The sequence below is a fragment of the Pongo pygmaeus genome, chromosome 13 (assembly GCF_028885625.2).
Source record: "Pongo pygmaeus isolate AG05252 chromosome 13, NHGRI_mPonPyg2-v2.0_pri, whole genome shotgun sequence".
NCBI classification, from domain to species: domain Eukaryota; kingdom Metazoa; phylum Chordata; class Mammalia; order Primates; family Hominidae; genus Pongo; species Pongo pygmaeus.
Genome location: NC_072386.2, coordinates 40,856,119 through 40,881,753, shown reverse-complemented (window position 1 = coordinate 40,881,753; position 25,635 = coordinate 40,856,119). Strand labels below are relative to the sequence as shown.

General features: G+C 36.8%; 1 protein-coding gene across 33 annotated transcripts in view; it reads right to left on the bottom strand.

Moving 5' to 3' along the window:
• The window catches only part of BNC2 (basonuclin zinc finger protein 2), a 460,480-nt gene that overhangs the window by 167,713 nt on the left and 267,132 nt on the right, over positions 1-25,635 (bottom strand). For all 33 annotated transcript variants that reach the window (XM_054500788.2, XM_063649472.1, XM_063649482.1 and 30 more), the window contains one exon: positions 2,193-2,295. In XM_054500788.2, the coding sequence (XP_054356763.1) occupies positions 2,193-2,295 (103 nt within the window). The remainder of the gene's footprint in view (positions 1-2,192; positions 2,296-25,635) is intronic.

The following is a 25,635-nucleotide window of genomic DNA, read 5'->3' as shown; positions in this document are numbered from 1 at the left end:
CCTTTAGTGCTCATCTACTGTCCATTTTACTTTTAATATGTATTAGTTAGAAAGGCTTCATATATTTTCTCTTTAATTTTCATAATAAGACTGTAAAGTAGGTACTATTAATCCTATTTTACAGACAAGAAAACTGAAGTCCAGCAATATTAACATGACACGAAGTGACAGAGCCAGGATTTGACCCCAGAACAGTCTACACCCATACTGCCTCCAATATTTGTATGATTCTGATGGGTTTAGGATATAAGCTCTGTACCTATTACTCAGCAAAACCAATACTTCTTCAGAGAAAAAAAAAGGATATTTGGGAACTGTAGTGGGCTTGTGTTCCCCTAAAATTACTATGTTGAAGTCATAACCCCTACTACCTCAGAATGTGACTATATTTGAATATAGGGTATTTAAAGAGGTGATTAAGTTAAAATGAGGCCCTTAGGGTGGGCCCTAATCCAATCTGACTGGTGTCCTTATTAGAGGAAATTTGGATGCACAAGAAGACACCAGGGCTGGGCACAGTGGCTCACACCTATAATCTCAGCACTCTGGGAGGCCGAGGCAGGCAGATCATGAGGTCGGGAGTTCGAGACCAGCCTGGCCAACCTGGTGAAAACCCGTCTCTACTAAAAATACAAAAATTAGTTGGGAGTGGTGGTGCATGCCTGTAATCCCAGCTACTCAGAAGGCTGAGGAAGGAGAACCGCTTGAACCCGGGAGGTGGAGGGTGCAGACACGAGGGCGTGCCCCCACAGAGGAGAGACCATGTAAGGGGCCCATCTACAAATGAGGAGAAGCCTCAGAATGAAACCAACCCTGCTAACACTTTGATCTTGGAATTCTAGCCTCCAGAGCTTTGAGGATATAAATTTCTGCTCTCTGAGCCACCCAGCCTGTGGTATTTTGTTATGGCAGCCCTAGCAAAATAACATACGAAGAGATGAAATCATTGAATGTAGTAACATAAAGAGACTGCAGAAGTAACTGCAGCTCGTCTGTTGTTCAAGACTGGACTGAGAACTGTTGCTGATTTGGGCCTTGTTAATAAAGCAGGAAAGCGCTGTGGGCATGAAGGACTGCAGGATTGTGGCTGCATGGTGGAAACATATCCCTTCCCAGGTGTTCCTCTCAGAGTACTCTCTCTCACAGAAACATGGCTGAAATGTCCCCGCAACTCCATCACACACGCCCTCACAAGCAAGGTACATGATAAATTAAAAGCATTTCAAGGCATGGCCCAGTGTTGTTACCTCAGATGTTGCTAGAATAACATGACATTTATAAAAATACAACCCACTGGATGTTTGGCACTACTTGGGAATGAAGAATATGTCCACTTAAGAGGCAATACCTGGGGCTGTCAAAAAATCTCAAGCCAGGATTTCTTTTTATAAACATTACCTATCTTTTTAAATTCTACAGTCTGGGAGGTGAAAAAAAAAAAAGTCTGCTTATTTCCAAGTCTCCTTTTACTTAAACAGAATAAACATAAACCATACACAGGAATATGCTGAACGCTCAGTCAGGGCACACTGACAGAACGGCTCTGTGCACCTGGCAAAAACCCTCAACACTCATATCCTTCGCGTGGGGTCTCCCCACCCCAGCACACACCTACACAGAGCTCACACTCTACCTACGTCGACCACCTCCAATCCCCATGCACACTGAAAGGGAGTATTTACAGGTTATATTTTCAGATACCAGCCAAATAATGTTCCCGTTCACTCTCTCGTCCACCTGAGACCATACAACATTTAACATCTAGAAGGATAAGCTCAGCCCCTAGCACATACGACAAGGGTGAGCAGTCATCGAGGAGTTCTCAAGCAAGGAGGATTTGCCAGCTTCCCTCTGAGGTCCAGGCCCTGAAAGGCCAACTGTGGTATGTTTGAGTTTCCATCAGGCCTGGTGCTTGCTGGCTGCGCCCATGCTCAGTAAGAACTCCACAGCCCAACTGTCCTATAAACATCTTGGCCTTCTGCTGAGAGCTGCTTGCCTAGCACTGCTTCTTGGAGCTGAGAATATGCTGTTTGAGAGCCGCAGGCTGAATCTTAACTAACACTTGGAGCATAGCTGACCTCTCTCTTCTCCAGGCCAGTGACTCCTCTAAACAGACACACACACACACACACACACACACACACGAACATGAACATAATAAGAACGGGAAGAAAAGCCCAGATTTTCCTCACCATGTGCCACCCAGCCATGTTTACACTGATCGCAAGTCCTCAGGTTAATCTTCCCTGGCTGAAAACATTCACATGTGCAGTTTACCAGTGTGCAACGGATGGCCTGAAAAATAAAGGAGGAAAAAAAGGTCAGCATCTGCTCAAAGATACCATACTCTTTCCACCATTTCAATAAATATTGCCCACTTCCATTTTTAAAGACTTTATGATGGTAGGGGCCTGGAGAGTTTTAAAAATAAATTTAGATATCACCAAAATCTCTTATTAAAAAAGGTAAAGAAAACAAAGCTCATTCACTAATACAATGTTTTAGGTCATTCACAGTAACCTTTAAATTACAAACTTAGAATAAAAATAAAGGATTGCATATTCGATAAGATACTGGATTTATGACATCACAAATCCAAAAAAGAAAAAAGTATATTGCTGCTAATATATATTTCCACTTAAATTTCTCCACTCGTCAATAAAGCAAAAAATACATTGTAACAAAATAATATTCAAGTGAAATGTTTGTGAAAGTAAAATATGGCACACAAATACTATTATTAGAATATTACTTTTCTTCTGCTGAATTTCAATTAAATGTTGTGCTAAACTCTCAAATATATTTTAAAGACACTCCTGTGCTCAATAAGACCTAACATATTTCTGTTATTATTTAATCACATCCCAATTCCTTGAATATTTTTTATTAATTCCATTTTCGTTCCTGTTTTGAAAAATACAAAACAATCCTCCTCTTATTTCAACAGTGACATAAGAAAGAAAATAAGTTTAAATTTTGGTTTTAGATCAGACATGGAACAGAAAAAATCATTTATGTGAATATTTTATATCTGGAACAGTACACCTGTATTGCAGAAAACTGAAAAACACACTTAAAAATCTTTCATTTCCTTATAACCACTTTAAAAAACCATCTCACCAGTTAATATTATAAAATGAATCCATAGAAAATTAGCATAAATGAAGTGTAACTTTTTATGAATAAAAACCTACGTTTAAGAATTGTGCTAAAGCTGACCTACGCTCCCGGACTACAGTTAATAAATTTATCTCATACAGTTAATTCTAATTTGCATGGAAATTCTGAAGACAGACGGGATTTAGTCTGATTATTCACAGATTAACAACCTACTGTAACTACTTGAACTGCCAGGAAAAGATCTCTCTGCAGATTTAGATGCAATCAATGATTACTGATTCTGGGGTAGAGGGGTGGGCATTGGTATACCTGAAACTGCAGCTCTGTGCCTGAAAGCCATGCTCACTCACACAGCTCCAGATGCTCATATTTCTGGAACCATTAGGATTTTTATAGAAACTGTCTCATTTGTAACAGGCAGTATTTTGGATATTGTTAACACGACTGGGACAAATTTCATTCACAGAGAATAAGACTGAGCGGGCTTTTACCATTCCCTATACTTTAGATCAGGCAAGTGTAAAATATTTCTCTTCTGTTAATTAACATTAAATCTATGGATCCCTATTTGGTTTCAGATCTTGGAGTCCTCACTGTAGACTCCATTCATACTTCACCCCCCATCTTTAATTTGTGTTTCGATTTAGCACTAGGGAAATATTTAATTGTATAATCTCCCTGACATTTCAGGATCTGTCTTCCAAACATGGTCCAATTGTAGCTAGGTTGTAAACTTTGTTGTATATAGAAGTGATTAATTTGTAGACTATAAGGAGAAACATTTCTTCTAGAAGTTCTTAAATTTCAATAATTTGTTAACTGAGAAATATATCAGAACATCCCAAGTCAGAAATAGTTTATTTAAATAACATGTTCATTAGTTAATGAACTCAAAACTTGATTGTACTGTGACCAAAATAAAAAGAGCTTAGAGGACAGCGTTTCCACTAAAAACAAGAACTTTATAAATTATCTAATTATAAATTCAGATACAGGAACTATGCTGACATTAAAACATTCATATAATTTGAAGTGCAATAATAAAAGCTTTCATAAATGCTTTAAAAAAATACCTCTGCTTTACCAAAATCAAGGGAGGGCCAATAAAATGAGATGGTATTTCAAGGACAGTTATATAAACTCCAGCATAAAAGACACAAATATTTAAATCATTAATTTGATAATATTTATTTTATGAAAATATCCTAATTTTGTATTGTCTTTAAAGCACACTTTCATCAACTTTAATTACAGCCATATTTTTCTGGTCTACATACCAGAACAAATTAAGAGACTGTGGATTTGCTTTATTTTTATGAGTATTTATTTTTTTTTACTGGTTGAATCATTCATTCACTTACTCTGAACAAGTTTATGATTCAAATATTTTGTCTTCCTAAATAACTTTACACATTTGGTACATTTGGGAATTCAACTTTTTAGATCATCATTCCTTTTTATGAATTCTATTCTTTTTGTACCTAAACATACAAACACTGGAACACCTCAACTCCTTTTGTATATAAACACTTAAGCACTAGAATATCCATTTTGTATATCTATGAATTCCAGAAGGTCTATTTGTTTTAAATTCAGATTTAAATAGACTACAATTGTCCCTTAAGGGAATTATATATATTTAAACAATATGGTCTAAATAAATATTTTGAGTAAGAGACTATTGCCGCTTCAAAGGAAGTTTTATTCTAAATAACATTTTTGAAACAGCATAAAACTTTGACATACTATTTATTCACAACAAAATAGAACCAATGTGATCACTGGCCAACTCACCCACACGCAAAAAACATAAATTATCATAAAACTATCAAAACCAGTTAAGCCTCAAAAATGTACATGCATTACAAGGAGACAGTTGGGAAGAGTCGAAATGAATATGCTTTCATTCTTGTGAGCATGTTCACGGCTGCCTCCATTCAGCTCATGTCTGAGTGCCTCCAACCCTCTTCTGGGCACTCGGGACAAGACCAAGCTGTTATATTCTGTGAACTACACACTTTGAAAATGCAGGTATGCAGAAAGGAGCAGAGAGTTCAGTCAGAGTGTTCGCACCTATCTATGCAGAGATTGGTATTCAGGTCTGGGTAAAGCAGGCCTCCAGGACCCAGCCTAACAAGGGTGCCAGGGTGCCTTGTAATTCTTTCCTCAATTTCCATTATTGGAAACTGTCTGCTCTTTTCTTCATACCTGCATTTTCAAAGTTTGTCGTTCACAGAATTTACCACATACAGCTTGGTCTTGTTCCGAGTGCCCAGAAGAGGGTTGGAGGCTCTCAGACATGAGCTGAATGGAGGCAGCAGTGAAGATGATCAGCATATCCCAACTCCCCAAGAACAACCATAAAAGCAACCATACATTTTCTTAAGTCTGCAGCTTATTGAAAGTAATTATTCCTTCTGCTTACCTTTACCATTGACTTCTTGAAAGAGAAATCCATGCACCCAGCAACCAGTGCTCCCACTTCCTCACCACCACCTACATTTTAACTCTACAATCCAGATTCTGCCCCACACGTGCCTGAAACTGTCTCTCTGAGAGGCAACGTTCTCATCCCATCTGGTCCTTTTTTCTAGTCTCCTTGTCCTCCCAGACTCTGATGCAGCTTGCTGCACTAACTCTCCTTCATTCCTGGGCTGTAGAGACTGACTATCCTAGTTTTTCTGGCAGCAACTGCTCTCTCCTCTCTCTCTCTCTCTCTACTGTAAATAAATACAGGTGTTTCCCATGGCCAAGCTCTTCATTCTTTAATTTGGCAACTTCATGCCCTCCTACAGCTTCAAATATCATCACTAAGCAAAAACCATCACTGTGGAGCCAGGCACTGCCTCTTAAGTGGTGGGAAGTGGATGGCAGTGTCCCTGTGCTCAAGGACTTGATAGTTTGGGGTTTGGGGGCAGTGAGTTTAGAGGAGAGACCCTAACTGAGAACATAAAAGAAACCCTTACACAGATTGGAGAAGGACTATCTCCTACTCATTATTCCTTCTCTACCAAACCTCAGGATTTTAATTTATTTATTTACAATAGTAAATTATTACCTGTTATAATAATAGCTAGATGTATTGAATATCTTCCGTTTTCCAGACATTGTGCTAGAGAGTTTACAAACATCAGCCTTCTTAGTTCTCAGAAAATAGCATAAAGTTGTTACTACTATTACTTTTATTTCACAGAGGAAACTAAGGTAGAGATAATTTACTAAGTTACCTAAAGTCAATCAACTAGTAAAGTCACAGATCTAGAAATCAGAACCAACTCTCCATCCCACTGACTAGGAATCTTTTTTTTCTTTTCTTTTTCTGTTTTTCAAAGAGACAGAGTCTAGCCCTGTCACCCAGGCTGGAGTACAGTAGTGAGATCATGGCTCACTGCAGCCTCAACCTTTCAGGTTCAAGCAATCCTCCCACCTCAGCCTCCCCAGTAGCTGGGACTACAGGCGTGCACCAACACGTTGAGCTAAGAATCCTGAGCTATGATTCCATTCACAGCAAGTTATAGGGCAGAGTTTTCACTGATATTCTGCCTTCCTCCAAAGATTATGTATCCCTTCCTTTCCTGTCTTTTATTCTCACTGTTACTACCATAATTCCAGTCTTTTTTTTTCTAGACTATTCAAACTGTCTCCTAATTAACCTACACATTTCTCTTCTCTCCCCATCTCCATGAACATTCTCTCTTCTTAAGAGATCCACACAGTTGATTGTTATTTGCTTGACTGAGGTTATTTTCACCCTCCTGTCAGATTCTGCCTACTAGAGTAAAAACAGTGGCTGTCCATTCTCTTTGGTTGGACAGCTGACTCCTCTGCTATCCAAATTCTCAATCCCTACTTCTCCAATACCGTGCTCTCTAGCTTCCCTCCTTCCAAGTCCTGCTTAAGTTCTTAACCGCTACTTATTCTTTGGAGTTCAAGTACCACTCATTTCCCAGGGCAGCTGCCCTGTCTCCCATTCAAGACAAGTTCCCCACTAGACTCCTGTATCATAATTGATCTGTCATAATGCTTAGTACAGGTTGTGAATATTATATTTATTGGTGTGATTATCTGATATGGGTCTGTTTTCCCCTCTAGAATTTAAGTTCCATGAGGGCAGGATAGACATGTCTGTTGGGCTTTCAATGTATAGTGGCAAATAACAGGTGCTCAAAAGGCACTTTAAAAATACATGATTCTCTGAGCCCGTTTCCTGATCTGTAAAATGATAGTAACAATGACATTGCAACAGTGGCAAAACACTCAAATGAAATCATGAACATAAAGTAAGTGTTAACCTGTCTGGCAATAGGAAAAGCTCAATAAATGACAACCATTTATGGCCACAAGAAACTTTCCACATATTATATTTAAATGATTGTTTTTCTCTTATGATTCTTCCCAATGTATTGTTTTACTCCAACACCTTGCAAATTGCTTAACACATATTTAGTCTTAATAAATAAATGAACACTTTGACATACATAATACCATATTATTCATACTATAGTCCTCTAAGGTAGGCACACAGATTATTATTTCTGTTTTACTATTATGGTTCAGAAACGTTTATGTGTTTTACATGGCTCTTAAATGATCTAGTGAAGAAGAAGACAAATCTCCCAATTATGACTCAGTTTATTTCCATTACCTATAGAAAACTAAAGAAAACTTATAATAAAAATAATTATAAATATTCATATTCAAAAGTACATCTAAAATATACAAAGCAGAATAATTTAGTAAAAAAAACTAATCAATGTTTGGTCAGTAACACTTTTATATCTGAATATTAAATAAAAGTACATTTGAAAGTATTTTGGATGCATTCCAAAGCTCTAATACAGAGGATAGGTTCTGTTATCACTAAAGCTGAGGTCTCTAGCTCTACAGTTGGTTCCAATTCTGCAAGTTTATGTGAATTGAACCCCAATCTTCTGACCAAATCATATTTCTCAGGAAAGCACAAATTGTTGTTTCAGTAAATATATAGGGTACTTCACAAAATAACTACACACAAGGCTAACTGATAAAACTCCTATTAGCGGTTGTTTGGGGACACTTACCCCAGTTATCTGACACAAATTTAAAAAGGCAAAATATGGCCTTTGGGCAAACAGAAGCATAAAGCACATATTCTGAAGGACCAATCATAATGAGAGTGGAAAAAGCTGATTCCGGTTCTGGGTTTTGGTGTTCCACACACACACAAAACCAAAAACAACTATTCACAAGGAGCTCCCTTCATGGGTTCATTAACTTTCACCAATCTCCCATACATAACTAAAAAAAAAATTTTTGTTGTTTTTTTCTGAGACAAGATCTCGCTCTGTTACCCAGGCTGGAGTGCAGTGGCATAATCTCGGCTCACTGCAACCTCCGCCTCTTGGGCTCAAACAATCCTCCCACCTCAGCCTCCCAAGTAGCTGGGACTACAGGTGCACACCACCACATCTGGCTAATTTTTGTATTTTTAGTAGAGACAGGGTTTCACCATGTTGCCCAGACTGGTCTCAAACTCCTAAGCTCAAGCGATTTGCCCGCCTCAGCCTCCCAAAGTGCTGGGATTACAGGTGTGAGTCATCGCACCTGGCCTAAAAGCCATTTTTTGTTTTTTGTTTGTTTGTTTGTTTTGTTTTGGTTTGTTTTTTTGAGACAGACTCTCACTCTGTCGCCCAGGCTGGAGTACAGTGGTGCAATCTCAGCTCACTGCAACCTCCGCCTCCCAGGTTCAAGTGATTCTCCCACCTCAGCCTCTTGAGTAGCTGAGATTACATGCACACACCACCACACCCGGCTAATTTTTTATATTTTTAGTAGAGACAGGGTTTCACCATGTTGGTCAGGCTGGTCTCGAACTCCTGACTTCATGATCCACCCGCCTCGGCCTCTCAAAGTGCTGGAATTACAGGCGTGAGCCACGGTGCCTGGCCCTAAAAACCTTTTTAACTCTTCTTTCCCCTTGTTAATTTCTGGAGAGTATAGCAAGATTTACAATATGAATTATGAAATTTTAAACTATTTTAAAATGTTTAATAGTTAAGTACATGACCTACATTAATATTAAATTATAGAAAAAGCTAGTCATTAACATAAGCAGCCACTCAGGTGTGGTGGCTTAAACCTGTAATCCCAGCACTTTGGGAGGCTGAGGCAGCAGGATGCCTTGAGCCCAGGAGTTCGAGACCAGCCTAGGCAACATGGCAAAACCCGGTCTCTACAAAAAATACAAAAATTAGCCAGTATGTACAGTGGTAAAAGAAAATGCATCACAATAATTAATAAAAGGCTCTAATGGGGGAAAAAAAGAAACTTTTTTAAAATTTTTCTTTTTGAGACAGAGTTTTGGTCTTGTCGCCCAGGCTAGAGTACAATGGCACAATCTTGGCTTGCTGTAACCTCCGCCTCCCAGGTTCAAGAGATTCTCCTGCCTCAGCCTCCCAAGTAGCTGAGATTTCAGGCGCCCACCATCATGGCCGGCTAATTTTGTTATTTTTAGTAGAGACAGGGTTTCACCACGTTGGCCAGGCTGTTCTTGAATTCTTGACCTCATGTGATCCACCCGCCTCGGCCTCCCAAAGTGCTAGGATTACAGGCATGAGCCACCGTGCCTGGCTTAAAAAAAGAAAATTTGTTCTTCAAAGACATTTCTATCCTAGCAGGGAATAGTGGCTCATGCCTGTAATCCCAGCAATCTGGGAGGCCAAGGAGAGCAAATAGCTTGAGCCAAAAACCAGCCTGGACAACATGGCGAAACCTCGTCTCTATAAAAATATGAAAAATTAGCTGGGCGTGGTGGCATGCACCTGTGGTTCTAGCTACGCTGGAGGCTGAGGTGGGAGGATTGCTTGAGCCTGAGAGGTCAAGGATGCAGTAAGCCATGATCATACCACTGCACTCCCTGCCTGGATGGAAGAGTGAGACCTTCATCTCACACACACACACAAAAGACGTCTATCCTAGTGGAGGAAAATCTGGAATAGCAAATTATCTGTAATGAATCTGAAAGCTAATTATTCCAGGATTGCCATAGAATACACTGCAATAAACAAACTAATGCCTTGCTAGCATTGTGGATGCAGAGAGTGATCTTATAAACATGACCAAAAAGATGAAACAAGCACTTTTATATAGGTTGTGTATGATATGCTAAGACAGTACTTCAAACATTGCCACAAAGACTAAAAAACTCACATGATAGTAATGGTGATTAAGTCAGCAAATATCTCCCTGTATAATTTTCAGAATTTATATAATACTGCCTTGGTAGAAGAAATCAGCTTCCTAACTGGCCACGTCACAATGCAGCTTGAGCGAAAAAATTCTGCATTTTTTCTTGCACGGTGGACAACTACTAAGCTTACTTAAGACCAGCATGAACTACATGACTACATATGAATTTCACTTGTACTTGATTACAAAACTCATCTATGATGAATGTAAAAGAATATCCACCTGTTGTACTGAAGAGTTTTGCAACCAAGTACCAAAAGGAGACAAGGAAGATGTGAGTCAGAAAGATACAGAACATGGGTCAAAAGATCTACAGTTTTAAACATCCCACAAAAAAGCTTTATTAACAACCTAAAAAGTCTATCTAATTCTGACCATGAGAGTATTAATATAAATCTATAGTTTTAGTAAGGTGGGTATGTTTTCTCCATTTATACAAAGAAATACATAAATCTAAGTCTGAATGAACAATGCACACAGAATTTACATGCTATGATTATCAGTGATTATAAAGCTGATTATAAATGTTAAGGGTCCACAAGCATGTTAAACCATAGTGCAAATGTCACTACTCCTAATGTAATAGTAACAGCAGCAAATGAGAAACAATGAAGTTATTCTGTCTCCTTAAAAAAATCTACTCAAATATTCATATGATGGAAAATTATACCTAAAAGTATGTCTCTTATTTGGTGGTAACCAGAAAATTAAAAATTAATTAACAATTCCAAGAAAGGTCCTTACATTTGTCTAATTGTTTTTAATGTCATATGAAGAAATAGCAAGCTGGTAAAAAATGATTATTTTGTTGTACTTAATGTGTTCTGAAATTTCTTGGTGTCTTTTCAACGAAAAAACAGATTAGATCTTATGACTGAGACAGGAGATTCGCAAGAGCCTGGGTTTGCTGGACTCACCAAAAGGCCAGGTGCCATTGGTTTAAACTGTGGGCAACATGGTAAAAGGCAAAAAGCTGGGCAATTTAAAGATGGTTAACCGCCTCTCCCCTCCCCGCAAAAAAAACCTTGAGAAAAATGTTATGGACCAAAGAAATACATCATCTTCACAATAAACACATCCAAAATAATCGAAAGAGATTCACTGGGAAAAGTTGACCTTCGAACATCAACTGATGTTAAAAATCAGGAGATTTAAAACCTCATTTTATAAAATGCTATCCCTCCATCCACTGACAAATGGATAAACAAAATTCAGTATATTAATATAATGAAATTTTATTTGGCCATAAAAAGGAATGAACCACGGATACATACTACAACATGAATGAACATGAAAAACACTAAGCTGAGTCGCAGGAGCCAGTCATAAAAGACCAAATATTATTATACCATTCAGATGAAATGTTCAGAAGAGGGAAATATGTAATGACAAAAAGTAGATTAGTGGCTGCCTTGTGGGGGATGAGGCTTAGGGTGATAGCTAAAGGGCATGGAGTTTCTTTTTGAGGTGATAAAAATGTTCAGTGATAACTGAACCTAACCATAAACATAGTAAAATACAGTGAGTATTTTAAATGGGTGGAATGTATGGTAAGTGAAACATATCTCAATCAAGCTGTTTAAAACAGGGAAAGGTGGGAGGAATCCCACTGCCCCACCTACTTTCTTTCAGTGGTGTTAAAACCATTTAATCCCATAAGATATCATTCCCCAGGAGACATAATGCAGCACATCTTTTGCCCAGTAGGTCTTCAATACACAAATGCTAAGTGAGTTAACACATGGACGGTGAACAAAGAAATTTTATTGCTGCTTATATTTGAAAATCCTTTCTACTTTGAAAATATTAAAACCTAATATATCCATTTAAAAATCCACTGCCATTTTTCTATCCGGAAAAATCCAGTACATCTTTCAAATATTTGCGGGGCAAAAAAGCAAAAGCAAAAACAAAAACAAAACTTCTCAGTTATGATGCTCAGCAATATTAATATCTAAGTATTAAAAAAATTCTAAGATAATTTGTTAAAAATTGACAATGCTGAATTCTGTCATGTATACCACCAAAAAAAAAAAATCCTCAATTTACTGTGATGAAAAAAATTATTTCAGCAAAAGTCAAGATACAAATTTGGCTTAGGGGGAGTAGGCAAAGAGGGAAAACCATAAACTTCTGGGCATATGTTTGTATATGAGTGTAAATGTTTCTACAACTGTGTGAATATATAAATACAAACAGGGAGAAAGGGACACACACAGGCATATAAATTTTCCCAGACAGAGATCCAATAAGCATCCATAGTCATTACCTACTATCACAACTTACTATCAATCGATATAAGAAAGACCCCATTTAAATAATTTAGAAGTTCAGAGTAAAAATCAACAGCGGGATATAGCCAATTATATAAGGAAAATACCCATGCTTCTATGGCATCAAAGCATATGCAAGCTTTGGAGTGCGTGTGTGTGTGTGTTTCAATTAAATTAGGCCTATGATAATACATGCGATTTTGTTAGGCAATTAGTAATATTAAAGAAACATGAAATGAAAAGGCACTTCAATTTAGGCAAAAACATTTTATTTTCTTACCTAACATTTAAGATACTCCATTTATTGCCTGTATAGTTACAAATTTTACAGGCTACTTAGGCAGCTGTAATAACATAAATAGAAAGTAAATAGTCCTTCCATGAACAGACCTATCACCTAATTGAAAATAAAGGGTTAGCTCGCCATTAAAAAAAGAAAAACACACATTTTAACTCAGTCTATATTTACCAGAACACCTAACTTTATATAAGGAGGCAAAGCACTTCTGATATCTGATGATGCTAAGTAATAATAATCTCATTTCATCTTAATGTTGAATCAGCAATTTTGTATTCCATTGATATATATTTTATTCATTTTCACTAATGCAATTTGAAAGATGGTAATGTGATTACATTTCTCTGTGGCATTCATGAAAACAATTACTAATATAATATGATAGAGAAGACATGAATAAGGACGGGATTTATAATGAGATGCAAAAAGACTTATAAACCTTTAAGCACTTTACAAAGAAACTATTCCTCATTAAACAAGAAGCAAGACAAGATGAAGCTTACATTCTGGTATGTTTCAAAAGCACCTCCAATCCTAGAAAGAACGATCGATTTGCATGATTATCCCACACTTTGGTGACCAAGCAAAGACGTACAGAAGTAAGACAAAAGTTGTCCCAAGTTGTGCCAAATATAACACCTCATCCTAAGTCAGTATCTTTCCCTTCCCAGATGGAATGTGAAGGGCTCTCTAAAGAAAGGAGTTCCTCTAAATCTTTACCCTCTTTATAAAAGGAGCTGTCCACCTTATTTCAAATGCCAAAGCACTGTAATCAATCCATTTCCTAAGCAAGAGCATAGGTAGGTGACCTTTTAATTAAATTTACTCCTCTAGGTTTGTGATAAAATTTACCCCAGTAAAGCAACAGGGGAGAAAATTTGTTATGTTTTAGAATTTAACATTTCAGATGACAACTGATTACCCAGGCCAATTGAGACAGCCTGTAAGACTAATAATATCCCATGTTTGTACAGTGCTATGAAGCTTGCATAATACTTCAAATACATTCTTGTATTTAATCATCAAAATCCCTAAAATTAGAGATTTTTTCAAACAGCAGAAAATGAGGCTCTGAGATGTCCCTAAATGGCCACAGCTACTAATCCAGGGTTCTTTCCACTCACCCTGGGCATGGGAGAAAAGGAGCCTGATAATCCCCCTTGTTCCCCTCCTCCTCAATGAGATTTCCTCAGATATGTTTTCAGTTCCAATAGGAGCTTATAACCAAATAGGAGATGTGAACAAAACTACACAAAAAGGGAGAGGGATGGGTAAAGGTTTAAGCAACTTGAAAAGTGAGAGAAACTGCTAAGTAAGCAGTTAACCATATATACTAGGATTTTCTGCCAAAAAGTGGTACACTTCTAAATAAAGTGACCCAGCACAGTATTTTATAGTCTTTATATGGTTATATTAAGAAATGTCAAAATCTGAAAACAGTGAGACAAGATATTCCCAGGAACACTTGGTTTATTCTAGAGCATTTTACTTATACCTGTCTTGGGACTGTCCATCAGCGACACATCTCAACAAACATTTTAATACCTTCTATTGTACATCTAACTGTGTATCATAATTATCTCTGATTATAAAAGAATATGTTTCTTCACCTAAAAGCAGGTATCAGCACAGGAATCATACCTGTTACAAATAATAATAGTGATATGATGAACAGTCTATGTGCCCCCTTATACGTTATTTATGTTAGGTCATAGATTCCCCAGGGGTCTGTGCTGAGACCTGGACTGGCTTCATTAGCGCTTCATATAAATCAATGAAGGCATATCTTGATTTTACCAGTGGCTAGAGTCACTGGAATTTTTCAAGTGAAACCTCTCAGGTAATACATTTTTAAAAAACACAAATACAATGTTACCATTTCTCCTGAAAGGTGGTTTTCTCAAATTCAAAGGGCTAAATTCAGATGCTCAGAGAAACCCCACAAATTTCTATGAAATCTGTAAGAATCTGAAGGTAAAATGTGCGCTAGTATGCTGAAAAAAACATTATTCTCTTTTTTCTTTTAAAGATTAGATGGTTTTTAAAAACAGACATAAAGAGAAAGGAAAAAACAGACTATCTAGCTAATAACAAATGCTTCAACATCACTGAGCAAAGCAAGAGACCTATGTAATGGTTGTCAGGAACTTTGAGCTAACTCTTGAAAATTAATAAATAAATAGAAAGCCTTGTGGAGAAAAAAAAGTCTTCTAGAACAATGTTAATGTCATCTTGGGCATGTGGACTGGGTTCACATGTGTGTCAGCTGAATCAACATAATGGGCTATAACAGCTTCGAAGCAGCTAATATGGTCCACTGGGTCAATAATCCGTGAACTAAGAAGGATTTACTTGATAGACTATAAATGGTTCATAAGAACTCAAGAATCACTCCATCAGATCAAAAATCCAATTTTCATATGCTGCCTTTCTACAAATTAGCCAAAAGAAAGTAATGGCTCTGAAGGACTTCAAGGTCTATCAGCTAAAAATTCATGTTTTAAAGAACAGTGTAGAGGAAGAAATAAAAATTAAACATCTTGGGGCATGGGAGATCAACCTATTTAAGGGGAAAAATATATTTTCTTAAGGAAAGCTAATATACAGTATGAAATATCCAAGGGGCTTTTTATGTTTTCCTATAGCTACGTGAATGTACAAACAACTAAAATACAAACACATATACACTCATATTTTTCTCTCTCTCCCCTCCAGATATCTACACACACTAGGTAAATTGCAAAACCCGATTTCTAAGATAGCAACAATGCAAAATGAAAATTTGTATTTTATATTTACCTCCTTACACCATTTGTTTGTGGATCTATGGAGACATTTGGGACAGAATATGGATACTGGCAAATTCTTTCATTTTCACTTACAGAAAAGCAGGCAAAAGAAACTACAAAAGGTAAACAGCAAAAACTACAATATATTTTCAACATTTAAGAGAAAGAGGAGAGTTCATTCCCTGGCTGGCCAAAGCTTATACAGCCAGCATTTTCAGATAACTGCAACTTCTGCCCTCTCTAGACTGCAGAGAAACAGGAGCCTTTATCCCATGTTTGTGAATTTCATTACATATTCACGCTAGGTGATTGTGGTTGTAGATTAATTTTTTTTAAATAAGCCTATCTACATGAATAATTGTATTTACTAAGTTCACGGCAACGAAGAAAAGCAGATAAAAATACTCCAAAAATATAACAGGCTGTAATTAGAATTCTTAACAAGAAAGAATTCCTTTACTCGGGAAGAAAATGTGATCTATCACCTCTCTCTCAAAATGCTATCAGCTTCTCTTCATCATAGGAACAACAAAAAGAAATCATTTCTTTTTCTTTTTATAGAAGTGACACTGAATAAAATAATGGATGTTTTTACATCAAAGTATATTAGCTATTGACATAAGCTCGGTCCTCTTAACTTTTACACAAGAGAAAGAAAAATTCCAATAATTCTGAACTAGACAGATAAAACTTTTCTCTGTGGCTACAGCCATGTACTATTATATGTAACTGCTTATTTTTAAAAAGAGCCTTATTGGTGCTCTCTGAAGGATTTTCTTTTATACATAGCTTTATCCTATAATTTTGTCCCTGTTGGGCACGCTGCCTAAATTTAAACACAAACAGTCAAGCAATGAAGAAACATTAACACATTTACTGTGAACAAAAACTCCCAGTTGTACAGTGAAATTTTAATACATTTCAACTTATCTCTTTTACTAATGGGGAGAGTACAAACCCTGCAGGAATTTGCTCTGCAAACTGGTAATTACAGTAGACTCACTTTTTTATAATGCATATGTATAGTCAGACAAAAAAAACGCTGGCTGCCCTTTTGATGTAGGTTACAATAGAAATGTTTTTAAAAAATTATGAAAATCTACAGCAATTCTAAAGGAATGTGTTATTTCATGGAAAAGTGTCCTTTAACTCTGTATGTGGACACAAATAGACATATATTTAGATATTTGTTTTACACATGAGAAGGCATAAGCTTTACCTGCATGAGCTTTTATGTCATTTCCCCCATAATCTTAAGTGTACAAAATAAATCTGCTCCTATTTGTACAAAGCTAGTGGTGATTTAAAATATAAATTTATCTATTTTAAATATAATTTATTTATTTATCGTATAAAGATGATATTCTTTCATTCCGTGCCTGGTTTTCGGGGCAGTTTTGAAGATTTAAATCTATATATTGGGATCTCACCGAAACTTCTCATTAAATAATTAAGGACTGCAAATCAGTAATTTGTCTCTCAGTGCAGGTATATGTGCTTCTTGACGAAAGAGACCCTATGTGCATGCCTGAAGAGTAAGAACCATATACTGTAATATTCATAATAGTAGCATAATTGATAGAAATGAAATAAAATCTTTGTTACTATTCACATCACGTGCTAGACACTTTACATTTATCTGTCAAATTTCTGGTTCCATAACAACTTTCTAAGAAATTGAAATCTGCTAGACTGCTAAGAGGCTATCAATATATAATTTATGTTAACCTCAGGTTTTCTAAGTATGATCTGACTAGGGAAAAAAATAAAAGCAGATAAAGCTTTTAAGTGGACATAACTTTTGTAAAATTACATGAATTAAAAAATAAAAGTGATGAAGTTGCTAAAATGTCTATTACTGAGTATTATCTACAAATTCCAGGGACAACTTTCTAAAAATAGAAACTATAAAATTCACATGAAATATCTAGCATGTATTTACTAGCAGAATATGCAAAAGTTGCTGTTCAGAAATCACTGCCTTAGTCATCCAACTTCACATAAGAGAGACAAAAGATAATCATTCCTGGTAGGCTTGGCTGTGGCAGAATGAACTCACCACTATGGGGAAGAGACGTTCTGGAAACACTAGAAATAAGTACCTTCTTCTAAGTCCACATGCCTTACTATTCTTCCAGGCAACGCTAGTAACATTCTAACCTTAGATCTCCCTGTCATTATAGAAAAGAATATGTTCCCCTCCACCATTCTCATCTCTACCACCAAAGGCTACTTTTACTATACTGTACCTGAAACCCAAAATAGGAAAACAGACTCATCACAGCTTAAGAGGCGGGCACTGGCTCACAGGCAGTGTATATATCCTGGGCAATACCTATTCCTTCTACCTGGAAATTAAATGAGATGCTTTGTGTTTTTGAAAAAGCCAAACATCGAAATATGTATTTTTCACTTCTATTTCCTTAAAGTTGGTTCTTGCACAAAACACTAAATAGGGTTGTGCCTTAAATATGAATAAATTAACAACAAAAGTACACTTCAAAGACATGTAAAACTTTAGTCTCTCCAATATCCATTCACCCATGTAAAAACAATTGAACATTAAAATGTATGTAGCCTATCACAAAGCATTCATCCCTTCATTTGCTAAGACTTGACTACTCCAAAGACAATGCTAGAAATTATGAAATATAAAAACATAAACAAATACACTTCCTGCTCCCTCATAAACAAATATGCTTCCTGCCCACAAATAACTGAACTGTGGAGCAAAGTGACTTGGAATATGAGCTTAATGTCAACCATATTCAAGTAATTTGGAGAGTTAGGTCATAACTTATATACTACAGAGACTTACAACTTTCATAGGATCAAAAGGAAAGAGTAGAAATTCAATACTCTCTCTTGCTGCAAGGCAGAGATGGCTGTGAACGGAAGCCTAGGTACAAAAACGTGTCATAACAAAAACACACACCCTTCTAACACCTTCTTCAAATGAATGGTTCCCTCAACTTGTCTTTAAGTAAAGGTAAAAAGCAGTTTGAGGCCAGGAGCGGTGGCTCACGCCTGTAATCCCAGCACTTTGGGAGGCCGTGGTAGGTGAATCACCTGAGGTCGGAAGGTCAACACCAGCCTGGCCAACACGGTGAATCTCCATCTCTATTAAAAATACAAAAATTAGCCAGGCGTGGTGGCACATGCCTATAATCCCAGCTACTCGGGAGACTGAGGCAGGAGAATCACTTGAACCCAGAGGCAGAGGTTGCAGTGAACCGAGATCACGCCACTGCACTCCCACCTAGGCGAAAGAGCGAGTCTCCATCTCAAAAAAAAGTAATATATTAAGATATGCTTAATACTTTCATACATCTGCATTTTTCATTGATAAATTGATAACAGCGCATGCCCATGTGTTGTGGTGCTTCCAATACTTCAATACAAGCACCATAGGACAAGCCAATATATTATCGGATGAGCAAATACACACAAACCAGCTTTGCTGGTCTATGAAGAATGATAAAGGAAAACAGGGGCAACCAACAGTTTTACTGTATCACTCACTCATATTTAAAACCCTGATATATAAGAAACCTATATCTAGACTACGGTATGTCCTTTAAATAATCCAAGAGGGGCCCTACATTGATGACCACAAATACTGCTATTTATGACACTGAACATCAGTTGGATTTCTGTAAAGTACCTCGTAAGTTTGTGAGATGGCTGTTTCCTGCCCTATTTGCACAATTAGTGTGTTCTACTTGAGTGAATCATAAATAGATCAGGAAAGCACAATTCAATATGATTTTTCTCTGAAACATTATCTGAATATCCATAGAGTTGATGATAAGCATGCTTTAATACTTTATGTTTGATCATATCCAGTAAATGTGAGGCTATTATTTTAATTGTCAAATATATTACCTGTGCTCAAGTTGTTTAACACAGAGACACAGCTGCCAGATGGTATGTCTCCGAAAAAAGTAAAGCAGACGTAGTACAATTTTAAGTGGGTGTGTATTTGTACAGTATTATTTTCTTTAGATTGCCAGTCTATTGACAAATTCAGCATTTTATTCCTTAATCAGAAAATAACAAATTTTAAAGTTAAGGTATACATGCTTCCTCACCTATCCATATTCTAGCTGAAAAACATCATTTTTAATGTTTACCTATATTTAATATTTCAATTTTGTGTTTCAATTAGTTAAAATAGTAACTCTCCCTCCCCCAAATCAACCTACTTGTTTTATTTTAAAAAGGTAATGATGTGGGGGTGCGGTGGGTGGCGAGAATCTTCTGGTGTTAGAAGTAATATAAAGTGGTAGTGTTATAAATGAATAAAGTTAGTTTGTGTATGAAGGAATTACACCTGAGTTAGTAACCTGAGAATCTCTGTACACAGTTGTCAGGTATGCTACCTTACATCTGAAATAATAATGCACAACAAAGAGTAGAAATGTAAAATATGTGCTAATAACACCTTCAATGTGAAAGTGCCTCTTGCTTTAATTTGGGATCACAGAAAATGGTGATGATACATCTTTTATTATTTAAACATCTTAGAAGGGGCAAGAGGAGTCTGTAAATTAAAGTGAGATTTATCACATGCTGCGAAACAAGGTTCCACAGCACAATCTCATCTTCTTTAGCTATGAACCAAATGTTTCCACTTCCTTAAGCAAAGCAAAAGAAAACTCTTACCTATTAAATATAAAAAAGAACAGGTGTATGTCAGAATCATCTGTGGTGCTTTACAGAAGTACAGATATCCAGGACCACACTCCAGAATCGGGGAATCACAACTTCCAGTCCACTTGCACAACCCGAGAAGAAGTGCCTCCTCAAATTTTGTACCTTGGGCACCTCATTTGGCTCACCCTACTCCTGGCCCTATATTGTTAACACTTGTGGTACTGTAAGAGGCAGGGAACTGTGCTGAGAACTAAACGAATAGACACAAATGCAAGAAGATGCTCTGTTTAAAGGACTTCAAGGGTAAAGCGAAATCCCAAACTTGTTTCTAATCCCTTGGGACACTGGCGAGAGAAGTAAGCAGTTTCCTGAGGAGGGCCTCATGAGCTTTTCCAAGATTTGAAAGCAGAGCTTCTCAGAGGGAGCTGAGTCCAAGCCAACTGTTGAAGCAAGATCCTACTACACACTCCTGAGCCTGAAAATGATGGAGAGGGGAAGAGGAAGCCAGGGAGGGCAGGGTCTGGGTACCTAAATGGTTATCCATTTTCATTTTAAATGGATGCAGGGAAAAGATATACATGATTAATATGACTAATCAATTCCCTTAGTAATTCCCTTCCTCCCCATTGCCACCACTCACTAATTTTTCAATATGCATTTAGGAAAGTAGAGAGATTGCCTACAACTGGCCGTAACTGCAGTCACACTTTTCTATAACCAGGAGTCTGGTAATATCTCTAAAGTTTAAAAGATAATGTTCTGGAAAGCACCCACCACAACCCCTCCAATATAATAAGTGCTCAGTAATGTTTCTCTTCCCTGTCTTCTACATAATCGTCAAAGTATGGAGCCATATACAGCAATCAAGCTTTGACCTAGTTAAAAGTTGTTCAGAGGAGGGTACCATTCTGCTTTCGTAATTTTTGTCATTCTAACCCCCTTGCAGGAACTAAATCCTTCACTCCTGACCCTTATGAATACAAAGCAGGTTCTTTGCCTGATTTATGGTAATTGTAACTGAACTGGGCCAAGTGGCTCCCCAACTGATTTTTGAAAGACTAATATGCCCTCTTCTGGTTTCTTATTTAAGAAAAAAGGAAAACAAAATGTTAGTTTATTAGATGTGTAAAAATGTGAGGTAAAAATGTCTACTTATTTATTGTATTTACTACTAATCATCTTAATTACTTCATAGAGATTTTCATAGGTAACTTAGTATTTGGAAGTCCCAACATTAGGTAAGGTGAAAATACTTTCTAATGACATGGTGTTCACCAATGGGGCTTTGGACAAATTTTTCCCAAGCCAGATGACAGTGTAAAAATGATATAAACTGCACGAACAGGGGTCAGAAAACAAAAACCTAAATGTGGTATACTAGGAAAATCTACAATGTCTTTTCAGTGGTGCCACATGCCCCCTCAGTGCTCCCCATTCTATGCCCACTCAGGCCTGCTTTCACAGCCCTGGGCCGAGAGCAATGCCAATTAGTGTCAGTTGTGATGGAGTTTGAGAGACATGGACCTTTGTCTTAGAGGAAGTGGGCTGCAACCACCAACTTACTGTACAGAAGCAACCTAACAACCCATTAGGTGGAAATGACTTTTCAGCCACTTCCTCCAGGGACTGTATCAGAAACTGATGGCTTAGACAGATGGGAACATTTTTACATTTCTGTTTTAACTGCATCCAGGAAGATGGATTTTTATCATTTGATGCTGCCAAACCCTCATTTCATCTGCTGCTCTTTTCTATAGTATTCTTTGACTAATAAAATGATAAACTAAATACTTTAGAAATAGAAGATGCCATCTTACTGTATATATTAAAAGCATTCTATGAGTTATCCACTGAATGTTTGGGAATTTCTGAAAACAAGAAATTTCCTTACTGGAATATTGTTCTCCAAGTAGCATTACATGCTTTGAAAAGATGCTGATGGTTACCCTTTATGCCTCCAATTGTCAAACCAGTAATAGATTAGGTTAAATCTATCAAGAAGCAAAAGTAATCCTTCCTTGGTCCAGGAAGCAATGAAGTCAGGCACTGCAAACAGAAATGTTCACACATTTGTAGATAAGTCAGGGCCAAAGGCTTTAATCCAGCATTTTATTTATGTGGTTACAGAGCTAAAATCAAAATTTACTTCTACTCAGTGTCAGGTAGAATGCTAATGTTATACAAGAAAACTTGTAACCAGTTAAAATTACATTTTTCATATTATTTAAAACATATGATTTTAAAAATAAACATTTAATATACATTAACTGCTACCAATGCAAATATTTGTTAAACTTTTAACAATCAGGTTCACCCTAACATCACACACCAAAAGTCACAATTTTTTTGTCTGTGTGCAAAATTGCTCCATTGAAGAAAATAATTTCGAGACGCTAAACATATATGTACATAAACATTATTTATCAGCAATAAGCAGCTCTCAAATGCCATAATAAAGACTCAACAATTAGAGCATCCTTTCTGGTCTAAGATGCTTCACTTTAGGCAAAACTAAAAAGGAGGTTGCAAGTGCCATGAAATCTGGCAATAACTTAAAATTTTTAACTTAAGACTTTTAGGTAAGCTTCACTATCAACATCCCAAACCTGCTGTTAGTATTTCTGCTCATAACCATGGTTGATTTTATTAATGCCCAGAAAAATATACACTTTTCTTTAATTTTTTTTCCGTTTAGGTATATTTTCAAACCTCTCTCAAATATTCTCTTAAAAATTAGATATTTTATAAAAAACATTCTGTCACGGTACTGCTTAAAATGCTAGAAATTTCATATAAATTGTCCATTTTTTTCTTTCTTCAAATCAAAAAGATACAAAAGAACATAAACTCTAGTAAATAAAACTTTATATGAGTTTGTATACTCAATAACATCCTAGATAAATAATAATAAAAGTCTAAATTTTATTTGATCTGGATGTTGGCAAGATAGATGTTCAGTTCTCTTCATATTGCTCTAATTAGTTCACAATTTTAAAACCACTAACAATTACCTGCTTAGTCAACAGAAGTATAATACAAACCAATACAAAGCAAACATCTGGGCCCTATCTTAATTAGAACCTCTTTCTCTCTCTCTCTGTGAGAGATTTTTTAAAAAACACTTTATAAAAGAGAAGCAATGCCCCATTCATATTAATTAAATGCCAACTTTTGTTTAATTTTGTGAAACACAGAACTGCTATGTTTATTTTAGAAAAGCTGCATGACATAATTTAAATGCAAAGCAAAATTCATAAAACTTTAAATATAAATCCTTTTCAATTAAAAAGATCTTGAGAGATAGATGGCTACAAAACTATGCTAAACCTACGCTAAAAGCCACTGAATTATATACTTTAAAATGGTTAAAATGGGCTGGGCATGGTGGCTCATGCCTGTAACCCCAGCACTTAGGGACAATGAGCTGGGTGGATTACCTTAGGTCAGGAGTTTGAGACCAGCCTGGCCAACATGGCAAAACCGCAGCTCTACTAAAAATACAAAAAAAAAAAGAAACAATTAGCCAGGCGTGGTGGTGGGCGCCCATAATCCCAGCTACTCGGAGGCTTAGGCAGGAGAATCACTTGAACCCAGGAGATGAGGTTGCAGTGAGCCGAGATCGCGCCACTACACTCCAGCCTGGGCAACAGAGAGAGATTCCATCTCAAGGAAAAAAAAAAAAAAAAAAAAAGAAAAGGTTAAAAATGATGAATTTTTATGCTATGTGAATTTTACCTCAATAAAGAAACCAGACCTTGTAAAACAAGACAAAAATACTTGTGGGTGTCAGTCTTTGTGTGTTTGTTTTAGTAAAGCTAGTAAGGCTACTGTATCAAACAAATCTCTCCACTCTCGGGAATTACACAAATAGAGCACCAACTTTCTTAACGGACACATCTTTTTCAACAATGAGTTCATGTGATGTCCCCTCATACATGCCAAAGAATAAGTCAATATTTCAAAAGGAACACAACATTGTAACTACTTTCTGTAAAACACATGACTAGATTGTGACCTCTATCTAATTCACCAACAATAAATTAGTAGAGAATGAAAAGAGGAAATTATCCTAAAGATTTCATGTTTTCAAGTACATATTTTTACTTATTTGCATATTTCATATATTATCTGCAAAGTTAAGTTTAAAAATACTGGCAACACTTCTCACGCACTTACTATCAAGCAGTGTTCTAAACACTCTGAATAGACAAATTCAGCTTATCCTGACTTTTCCCTCTTAGGAGGGTATCACGCTATCATTATCTGAATTTTACAGGTAAAAACAACAACAAAGCACAGACATTAACTACCTTTGCCAAGGCAGAGCCAGGACTTCCGGTCAACTTCACTACCTACTCTCTAAACCACTATGCTTTACCAACTCTAAGCTTCAACATTTTTCTTTAAGTCCCATGACTACTGTTAAGTAACAAGTGCTACATAAAACTGTTTTCCACATTTAAGATGGGCTGAATGGAAGCTTTTCTTATTGCCAAAGAAAGAACTCAAAGTGAGAGCTTCAGAAAATATGAAATGGAAGTTTATTAAAGCACAACAGAGACCAGAGTCACGAAAACGAGCATTCTTAGAGTTCAGAGTCTAACGTTTGAAGAATTCTTTTTTTTTTTTTTTTTTTTAGACATGGCCTTGTTCTGTCACCCAGGCTGGAGCATAGTGGCACAACCACGGCTCACTGTAACCTCAACCTTCCCAGGCTCAGGTGATCCTCCCACCTCAGCCTCCCAAGTAGCTGGGACTACAGGTGCACACCACCATGCCTGGCTAACCTTTTCAAACCCCTGGCCTCAAGTGACCCACTCACCTTGGCCTCCCAAAGTGCTGGGATTACAAGCGTGACCCACCACACCCAGTCAAGAACTTTTTTTAAACAAGCCATTTAGAGTACCTGCTGCTAGAACAGAAAATAAGGGCTTACAATTTCAATTATGAGCAACATTTGAGTCCTAAGTAAGAGAAGTAATTACAGTATTTATAAACCAGCTTACACGTATATTTAGAACAATGACTTAATTCAAACATGTATAAAAGACAAAAACTTGAGAGAATAGAAAAAATATTTTTTAAAGGATTAGCTTTAAAAGTTAATAATAAAGAAAAAAAGAGAGTTCACTCCATCAGAGACTCTGAGGAATGGATTAGAGGGGAGAAATATATAGGTATTCGATTTTATTAATTAATTTATTTATATGGTTTGGCTCTGTGTCCCCAACCAAATCTCATCTTGCAGCTCCCATAATTCCCACATGTTGTG